This window comes from Epinephelus moara, chromosome 10 (genome assembly GCF_006386435.1).
Source record: "Epinephelus moara isolate mb chromosome 10, YSFRI_EMoa_1.0, whole genome shotgun sequence".
Classification (NCBI taxonomy): domain Eukaryota; kingdom Metazoa; phylum Chordata; class Actinopteri; order Perciformes; family Serranidae; genus Epinephelus; species Epinephelus moara.
The window spans coordinates 2,963,478-2,973,581 of NC_065515.1; the positions used below are offsets into that span (position 1 = coordinate 2,963,478).

At 42.7% G+C, this 10,104-nt stretch overlaps 1 protein-coding gene across 2 annotated transcripts in view; it reads left to right on the top strand.

The window, feature by feature from the left end:
- Positions 1-234: 234 nt before the first annotated feature.
- cdc14ab (cell division cycle 14Ab) overlaps positions 235-10,104 on the top strand; it is a 35,277-nt gene continuing 25,407 nt past the window's right edge. For both annotated transcript variants that reach the window (XM_050055562.1, XM_050055563.1), the window contains exons 1-5: positions 235-615; positions 4,700-4,790; positions 5,444-5,519; positions 7,499-7,591; positions 8,156-8,235. In XM_050055562.1, the coding sequence (XP_049911519.1) occupies positions 516-615; positions 4,700-4,790; positions 5,444-5,519; positions 7,499-7,591; positions 8,156-8,235 (440 nt within the window). In that variant the 5' untranslated portion in view covers positions 235-515. The remainder of the gene's footprint in view (positions 616-4,699; positions 4,791-5,443; positions 5,520-7,498; positions 7,592-8,155; positions 8,236-10,104) is intronic.

Below are 10,104 nucleotides of genomic sequence, written 5' to 3' on the forward strand. Positions count from 1 at the left end.
TTTATAAATAAAATTGATTGATTGATTGATTGATATGACTGTAGTTACACAGACAGACGTCCCCTCTGACAGACAGAACTTCAGGAAAACTTTTCATGGCAGCTCTCCGAGCAGACCCTGAAGGCAGCACAGCCCGTTCTGTTTGCTGATTGGCTGTGGTTGCTATGGGAGCGGCTCCCGCTGCTATGGTAACGTTTCTTAAGGAGGGATTTGTACAATCACAGTTTCAGACTCCCGGAGCGTCGTCAAAGAGATTCAGTGCTAACGGGTCAACATGCTAACCCGGGAATATTTACCGGTGAAAAAACGGAAAACCAAAGAGCGGAAACGGTTCCTCTGTGCTTGAAGGGCCGCAGCAGGGGCTGATGGGAAACTGAGGAGAAAGTTTTTAAACTTTTCAACAGTCTCCGTTCACCTGCCTGCTAGCTCCGCTGCTAGCCTGCTAAGGGCTAACCGAGCTGCTAGCACTTTAAAAAGTTTAGTGAAGCTAAGCGGGCCGGGAATTAGACGGAGCCATGACGGTGGAAGGAGTTAGACACTCCCCGATCCTGTCCGCCCTGTTCGGCGTGACTGACGAGTCCGAGCCGCTGCAGGGAGCCGCTCAGTTCATTAAAGGTACAAATACACAGTTTACTCAAAGTACAAATACTTCAATACAGAGTTCATTAAAGGTACAAATACGTAAACACGGAGTTCAGAGTTACAAATACACAGTTTAATTCAGTTTATTTATCTTGAAACAATCTAGTAAAGTTAGGAATATCAAAGGTTTTCATAAAGTCAAAACAGTTTATTTAAGTTAAAGCAGTTTATTATAGTAAATAGTGTTGACGTTTTAAAGATTATAATAAAATGAAAATTGTTAATCAAAGTGAAATTAAAGTTAATAGAGATTAGTGTATTAGAGGTTATGATAAAGTTAAAATTGGTTTTTCAAGTTAAAATAGTTCATGAAATGTAAAATGCAACAAAAGATTAATTAAAGAGTCTGAGGTAAAATTAGTTTGTTAACTTCTCTCAGACTGTTAAATGTAAAGATAAATTAATTAAAGGTAAAGATCAACAGGTGAATTTACCTTAAACAGTGTAAAGTAGGACTGCACGATATATCGTTTGAACATCGCCATCGCGATGTGCGCGTGTGCAATAGTCACATCGCAGGACATGCAATGTTTTCTCTTTTTTTAGAACATGTAAACTTTTGTTTTGCTTCAGAAAAGCAGCTCTGACAAGAGCTCTTTGCTCTGCTCGCCTCTCTGACAACAGCAGCCCTCCCCCTCTCGTGCACACGCTGCAGTCACACACTGAAAATGAGCGACATGCAGGAAGGAGAAACGGTAAAGGAGGATTTATGTCTGGTTCACACTACACGACCTTTCTGCCCGTTCTGAAAGTCACTATGTCACATTACATGATTGTGGAGTCATAAAATCGTGCCGTGACTTGGCCGACAGACANCCCTCACAGCGGATAAGGAAAAACTCCCCAAAAAAAACCCTTTAACGGGTATACACAAACATTCAAGTCACTGAATCCTCCACAGGAAGTTTCTGCAAATGTTTCACAATAAAAGCCTTTTTAGAAAATGGAGGGATTCTCTCAGCCGAGGTTATAAGGGGCTTTTAATTTGAAACAAATTCAGGAAGTGTTGAGTTTGAAATGACGGTGCGATATGTTAACTTTACAAAGACAACGGAGCGGATAAAAAGTAAAAATATAAAGACAAAGAGGGATTAATAAATAACGGCTCGTCTATAATGTAGTTTGTTTTCAATGGCACAGAGGTGCCAGTTCACCTCCTGGGCACTGTCGAGGTGCCCTTGAGCAAGGCACCGAACCCCCCAACCGCTCAGGGCGCCTGACCCTGGCCCCCTCACTCTGACATCTCTCCACTTTGTGCATGTGTGTGTCTTTCAGACCTGTGTGTTAATGACAAAAGAGTGAAAAAATTGAATTTCCCCTCAGGGGGATTAATAAAGTATATAAAATTAAAAATTAACTTTAAGAAAAAAAAATGAAGCTGGTAGCCTCTGCAGTTGTGCAGTTGAGTAAAAGCCACTATTTTTTAATTTTCTTACTTTAAGTCATCTGGTCAAAATTGCTGTATTTTTTAATATCGCAATATATATTGCAATATAATATATAATATATTCTTGTTAAACATCCTGTCAGATTTGACTTCCTGTTTGTTATTGACTTTGAATGTCATTAGCATAACGTAAGCTTTCTGGCTAACAGCTGAGCCGAAGGGTTCTCTGAGCTGAGCGGACTCAAATATCACAAATATCTCTTGTTGACAAGTTGTATCTAAGGCTCGTCCTATTTACTTGGGCAGTAAACAACGTTTCTGTTGCATTAGAACCTTATGGGGTGGTAATGATTGTTCCAGGTATTAGTCAAACCCTCAAGTGTTACCAGGAGAACTGGACTTGATAAAACTTCAGAGTTTGACTGTAAAAAGCATCAAAATATAAATAAATGTAGTTGAAGTTAGTTTGTGTGGCAGGTGAGCATGATGTCAGAGGGACAGTGTCATTCCAGGTGTCCATCAACAGGAGATGACGGACTCCACTGAGTGTTGGACGGATCACGTCTCCCTCGTCAGACAATAGTGGGGTTTCCATCCAAATGTATCGAAATTTTTGAGCGAATTTTGTGAAAATGCGCAAAAGAAAATGCGAATTTATGCCCGTTTCCATTCGTTATTATTTTGCGATTATTGGGAGTCAACGGGAAGAGCAGTAGATGGCGCTTCTCATGAAAAATGAACAAAATAAAAACATCCCCATAGAAGAAGAGTCAACTGACACTCAACAACTGACCATGGACAGATTCCTGATAAACCTGTCGGCTCTTGGGAGAACTCTGGTTAGCATTTTGTCAGCGTTCACAGCGTACCTAACCATCTCGAAGAAGACACGACAAAGAAGAAGTTTAATGTTAAGAGTACTGTTGGAAATATCTGGAAGGAGACCAGCGCGTCGTTCTCCGTGTGTATGGGAACGTAGGCGTGGGAAGGACTTTTGGGAAGTAGTTGTCCAGCAGCATTTCACTCACGAACTCTGGCTGAAACATTTCCGTATGTCAAGGGCCACATTTGAGGATCTGTGCCGGTACGTCATCGTTTATTCGCAAAACCTGTTTCCATAGCAAAAAATCGCATTTTCCTTTTATCGATACGCTGACAGATCCACCCGCTCCAAGCATAAAAACTTTTTTGAGAATTTTCTGCCTTTTTTCGAATTTCTGGCGTTTCCATCCAAGTTTTTTTTCGCAGTTTTTGAAAATGCGAATTAAAATAGGTGGATAGAAACCCCACTATTTTCTCTTTGTTATCTTCTGAACTCTGCAGTTTATCTGCTGACTAAACGTCTTCTCGCACACATCCTGTCACTACTATTTTTATTACTGATCATCTTTAGTTTCCTTCAGCTGCTGGTCGACTTCACGAGAGAACGAAAACACACACAGCTGTTTTAGTTTCAGTTTCTCTCAGAGTTTTACTTCTTCAGATGTCCAAAATGATTCTGATGACACAATCTTTACTTCCATCGACACACAGTGTTCAAACTTTGATCACCTTCAGATATTCTGTTCATCAGCTGTTCTGTCAGTTATTATGAGAGAAGTAAAGTGCGTCTGTGAATCCATCGGTAGTATTTATTTATAGAGTTATAATATCCTCTGTCATAGTTATAGGTTTTATATCATCGTTTTTTCTAGACTTGCACCGATTTATCGGCAGTGCTCAGAATCGGGCCGGTTTTCACGTGATCGGCCGTGACCTGCGACCGTGTCTGAAATATGACGATTTAAAACGCCGGTCAAATTTCCCGGCGCGCCACATGATTGACATTGTGTAACATCAGCAGTGCACACACACGCACATGTGCAACTCACGGCTTGGGCGATGTGAGGAAGTGAAACATGGGCAGCTTCTCACCTTAATTCACGCACACACATCAAAAGAGAGAAAGTTGTTAATTATCCGTGTTAAACTGAACTGCGGAGCTCTCACTGCTGCACTGTGCCGCTTGAAACTGACGAGGCGCGTGTCCGCGTGCCGAAGATGCGTGTGTCCACACACTTACTGGCGGGCGCGTCCTGAAGACCTGTGTGAATTTTCTACAGGAGATATTTTTACTTTTTTGTCTATTCAAGAAATTACCCACAAATGCTAAACACCAAGAATTATTATTTCATTTATCCATGTTTTTATTTATGTATGCCTTTTTACTTATTTATTTTAATACTGTACCTGAAGTTATATTTGAGCAAAAAGGAAAATGTTTCTGAACCTGTGTCACTGTTTGTGTTTGTGTTTGTTTGTTTGAGATGATTATTGAAGAGCTGGTTGTGTCTTGATTAAAATGTTCTAATAAAGGAAAGATAGAAAATATTGCAATATATTGTGTGCTGTAAAGTGGTTTGAAAAAAATGAAATTGGAATCGGCCGTCCAAACACTCTGCAAATTGGAAATTGGTATCAGCCCAAAAAATTGTAATCGGTGCAAGTCTAGTTTTTTCACACTGAAATAAAACAAAAATCAAATCTGTTACATTTAAAACTGCTGTCAGCTGATGTCAGGTTTGGATTGTGTTAAGTTCAGAGTTGAACTGGTCTCAGATCAGTTTCTAACCTGTGTGTGTGTGTGTGTGTGTGTGTGTGTGTGTGTGTGTGTGTGTGTGTGTCCAACAGAGCGTCTGTACTTCGCCACATTACGCAGTAAACCTAAGAGTACAGCCAACACTCACTACTTCTGCACCGACGAGGAGTTCGTCTACGAAAAGTAAGTTCAGCTCCTTTAAACTGTTATTGATTAATAATCAATATGTGGAACGTGTGTGTGAATATAATAACCAGCTGCCCCAAACACCGAATGGCGCTTGTGGTCTAATTGACCTGGACGATGAAACACTGAACAGACTTGGACTGGATGAAGGTGTAAGGACGTACACCAGAGGATGAAGAAGCCTCATCTACATCGGTCACGGCCTTCCTCTCAGGGTTCTCGCTGTAGTTAGGTGATGACATCACAGATGAAATTCTCAAGGAGGACGTCCAACACACCGCGGGCCTGCTTCACAGAGTATGTTGCCATAGTAACTGACTCAGGGTTACACTGAGCTGGCTTTGTGAAACGGAAAACTCAGAGTTTCATCTCAGGCTGAACAAACTCAGAGTTTGACTGATCCTGCTCTCTGAGACAGACCTGTTGGCCTCAGGTCAGATGGAGAGCTCCGAATTTTGTTTTGTATTCCTCGTTTAATGATTATGCAGTCGGACCAGAGTAACTTTATCTGACTCCCTCTGAACAGGAACCTTATTATTTGTTGCTTGTTTGTTGCTGAGGATCCTGATTGTTTTTATTGTGTGTGTGTGTGTGTGTGTGTGTGTGTGTGTGTGTACACTGAGTTTCTAACTGTGTGTGTTGTGTGTCAGTTTCTATGCAGACTTCGGTCCTCTGAATTTGGCCATGTTGTATCGATACTGCTGTAAACTCAACAAGAAGCTGAAGGTGAGTTTCTGCTGCAGCTGACTCTCCCCCAACAGGAATGTCCAGAATGCACCAGACTCAGTCACTACATCACATTCACTCAGTCACTACATCACGTTCACTCTGTCACATTCACTCAGAGTTTATGTGACAGAGTGAATGTGACTGACATGTTCACTCTGTCACAGTGAGTGTGTGTGTCAGCACTGTACAAAGTGTTTTGTTGTCTCAACTGTAAATCTTTTGCTTTAAGTGTTTTGTCTTGTTTTATCTTGGTTGCCATGGTGATGACATTCCTCCGGTCGCCTGTTGTCATGCGTCATGACGACCGGACGGTCTGCATTCACACCCTGTGATCAGTCTGTACCTGTCCAGGTGGAAGACACACGTGTGCAGTCGAGGGGGGGGGGTGTCAATACAGCATAGTGTCACAATGTTTTTGTGAGATAATATCAAATCGTCTCGCTGACATCAGGATTTTTAAATTTTATAACTGATTAATATGACAAATATAAATTAAACTTTAGGTAGCCGACTACAGTCATATGATCAGATGGTTTTTAGTCCACTGGATGAACTAAACTGTGCAATGTCTGAACAGACTGAAAACTTCATATCTTATTAAATACAGCATTCCTTTAAGGACATCATTTGACACTGAAAGAAGGAAATAAATTACAGTATATTTAATCTCAACACTCAGCACATCACAACACGTTTAAAATCACACATATATTGTGTGGTGATCAGTGTTGGGTAAGGGTTACTTTAAAAGTAATCAAAGTACGTTACTGCGTTACTTTTTAAAAAAGTAACCAGTTACTTTACTGCGTTACTCCCTGAGTAAAGTAACTCAATTACTTTAAAAGTACTTCCAACGTTACTCCCTGAGAAAAGTAACTCAAGCACTTTTAAAGTACTTTTGAGTATTCTACATTTCCTATTGGGCAATGGACCACAGGGCGCTAAGCCTACATTTTTTTGTCTCCAAAATTAAAGTTATGGACCACTTGCCCTTCACTGAGATCCAGTTCTCCCATCACAGCCGTCACGTTGACCAGTAGAAACACAGAACAATCTGCTGTTGTAGACAACTGTATGACAACAACACCCCAGTGTTTTTAATATTTCCTCTAGGGATGTTACCACACAGAGTAAAAGGGGGAAATGATGGTGTGAAACAGCAGAGGCACTTTGTCAACCCGCTGAGTTAACGTCACTGTCATTAGCATCAAGCTAGCAAACAATGGTACATCCTCACGGTCCGGTCTGTGTTTTTTTTCAATTGCTGAAAATAAAAACTTGTGAATGTGTAAAATAGTTATTGATAGTCAGGCCTGTTAAAATACTACTTCAGTTGTGTCGGCCTGAAATAATATTCAACCACATCATGATACAGAGAAATGTGAGGGATGTAATGTGTTGGATTTTGTGCTGATATCTGACATGTAACAACTTATTTGTCCGATATTAGAACTCAACCGATAGTGGATTTTTAATGGCCGATATAATAATGATAGTTTGGAGCAGGAAAAAAAAAACATGGCTGATGGATCGTTTGAAAACACCTGAAGAATCAGAATCAGAATCAGAAATACTTTATTGATCCCGAGGGGAAATTATTTATGTTATGTGTTATGTTATGAAGTCCTGTTCCCTTATTAACTATAGTTTATATAAAGTCCTGTCGGCGCCAAATAATCGGACAGACCAATGAATCAGTCGACCTCTGATCAATATATCCACTTCCCACCTAATGTCAGTGATCATCATCAAGTCTCTGCTCATATCTGCTCTGCTATTTTTAGATAGAGAAAAGGTGACGTCACAAAGTTCTTCATCAAAGAAATGTAAACAGACTGAGGAAGAGGAGGGTCATATGTCCATGAAGTGTTTTTAGATGTAGTGCGGTTCCTGAGCTCTACCTGATGTTGTGTGACGTCTCTTCCTCTTCCTCTTCTTCTCCTTCTTCTTCTTCTTCTTCTTCTTCTTCTCTGCAGTCGTTCACTCTGACCAGGAAGAGGATCGTTCACTACACCAGCTTTGACCAGAGGAAGAGATCCAACGCTGCTGTGCTGATTGGAGGCTACGCTGTGAGTCATCACTGTCACTTCCTGGAAATTGCACATAATGATGTCACTGAACTTGACAAAAATAAAAGTCTGTGTATCAACTCAGAAACCATCAAAATACACAGGTTCAGTGCATGTTCATGTTTTAGCCTAGCTTAGTATAAAGACTGTTAGCCTAGCCTAGCATAAAGACTGTTAGCCTAGTTTGGCACACTGACTGTTAGTCTAGCTTAGCATAAAGACTGTTAGCCTAGCCTAGCATAAAGACTGTTAGCCTAGTTTGGCACACTGACTGTTAGCCTAGCTTAGCATAAATACTGTTAGCCTAGCCTAGCATAAAGACTGTTAGCCTAGCCTAGCATAAAGACTGTTAGCCTAGTTTGGCACACTGACTGTTAGCCTAGCTTAGCATAAAGACTGTTAGCCTAGCCTAGCATAGAGACTGTTAGCCTAACTTAGCACACTGACTGTTAGCCTAGCTTAGCACACAAATTGTTAGCTCCATGATGTGCATGTTGTATGTTGTCACACTTTGTGTGTGTGTGTGTGTGTGTGTGTGTGTGTGTGTGTGTGTGTGTGTGTCAGGTGATCTACCTGAAGAAAACTCCAGAAGAAGCCTACAGAGCTCTGATCTCTGGTTCCAACGCCTCCTACCTGCCCTTCAGGTGAGTCCTCCACTACTGCAGCACCTGCTGACCTTTGACCTTTGACCTGTGAGCCTGTGTGCAGCAGCAGAGTCCTGATAACTCAGCTGTGACAGATTAAAGTGGTCGTAGTTTCCAGCAGACAGAAGTTAGTGTGACGGAGCTGAACTCTGCGTCTCTAGTAGGGTTGGGAACGATTAACTGATACGACCGGATATCCGGTTTGACAAGCGAGAGATACGGCTGCGTCGGTAGCAGCCTCCTCAATCGATACGAATCAGCCATGAATCCTTAGATGAATCGATTTAGGGGTGGGCGGTATACCGGTTTGTACCGAAAACCGGTATTTATTTTCGTTATGATATGAATTTTTCATATACCGCAATACCGGTGAATAGCCCAAACAACGTCCGGAACGTGCGCGGCGGGAAAGTGTTTCAGCGGGGACCCATTTCACCGCTGCACACCACAGGCACGCTTGAGCGGGTGAGAGTGAGAGCATAGAAAAGTTTAGAGGCGAGAATGGCTGCCGGAGAGAGTCCTGAAAGCAAAGCAACTGTACACGATGACCCAGAAGAACTCATACCAAAAAGAGCAGTGTTTCCCCTATATGCAACTAGCAGCGGCGCACCGCCGTTTACAATTCTCTTCTGCCCTCTGTATCGCGCACGGCTGAGTTTCGCCCCGATGCGCACACACCCACACCCACACACACACACACAGGTGAGCACACTAGAGCACAGCTCGGGACACATTTTCCTGACCGAAGACGACCCGTCCCGAGTCCGAGACAGTTACGGCCGGGCTCCACCGGGCACGTCAGCGGCGCGACACGTCTGCAGCGCGAGTCTCGTAGCAGCTCGCCCCCATTAATCAGCGGCTCCACTGGCAACGGGAGCGGCGCGACAACCCCCGTCTGTCTTCTATTTTTGTCGCGCTACGCTCCCCTACGCGACCCTCCAGCAGATAAAAACTACATGAAATCTACGCGACCCTCCAGCAGATAAAAACTACATGAAATAGTGTGCTAAATGAGCACAATGTGGTTTTAAATGAATAAACCATTATCAGAGGTGATATGTGATGATTTTTTTCATGCATTTACCCATGTTTATCCGTGACATTGTGTAAATGTCCGTGGCGGACTTTTGAAAGCGAGTAGATGACAAACAGTACAGTAAACTTGTAGATAACTCAAATATATTTAATAACTTTGGTGGAAAATGCTTTAACATTTCATGCAGCCTACATGCAGCCTCTCGGCTCGGCAAACGGTAAACAACCCCGCTGGCTTCTCTACGTGCCGCTTCCGTACGCAGTCAGTGGAGCCCAAATGAATGGAGCGGAACATGTGTTGCGTTCAGGCGTTGTCAGGTAAATAACAAATTCCGGCACTTGAATAGGCCATAGCACAACACAGCAGCATGTCAAGTTGGCCGAACCTGAGCAAAATACCGTGAAACCGATATGATTTTTCTTAAAACCGTGATATGAAAATTTTGTCATACCGCCCAGCCCTAAATCGATTGTAGAGTCATGGATCGGGTATCGCAAGAGTAGCAATCGGTTGACTGGCTTTAACAGTTTGCATCTCTAAAACAACGCGAGAGCCAGTGGCATGCTCCGTAGCAGGCATTACTGACAACGATAATGGATGTAAACATCAGCGCCAGCTTGACCGGTGGAGCTGAGGAACAGAAGCTAATGCTGGTTGGATAAACCAGGGAGCAACCAAGCCGCAGCAGAAACTAAAGGCGAATCCTGCTGGTTGTGGGTTGAACGGGGGGTCACAGACCCAGACAGAAATATGCATTCCTGTCAAATACGGAGGCCATAGTGCTCCGTGGCGGCGACCGAGAAGCCCGGCTCCAGGTCCAAGAAGTCTTCGTC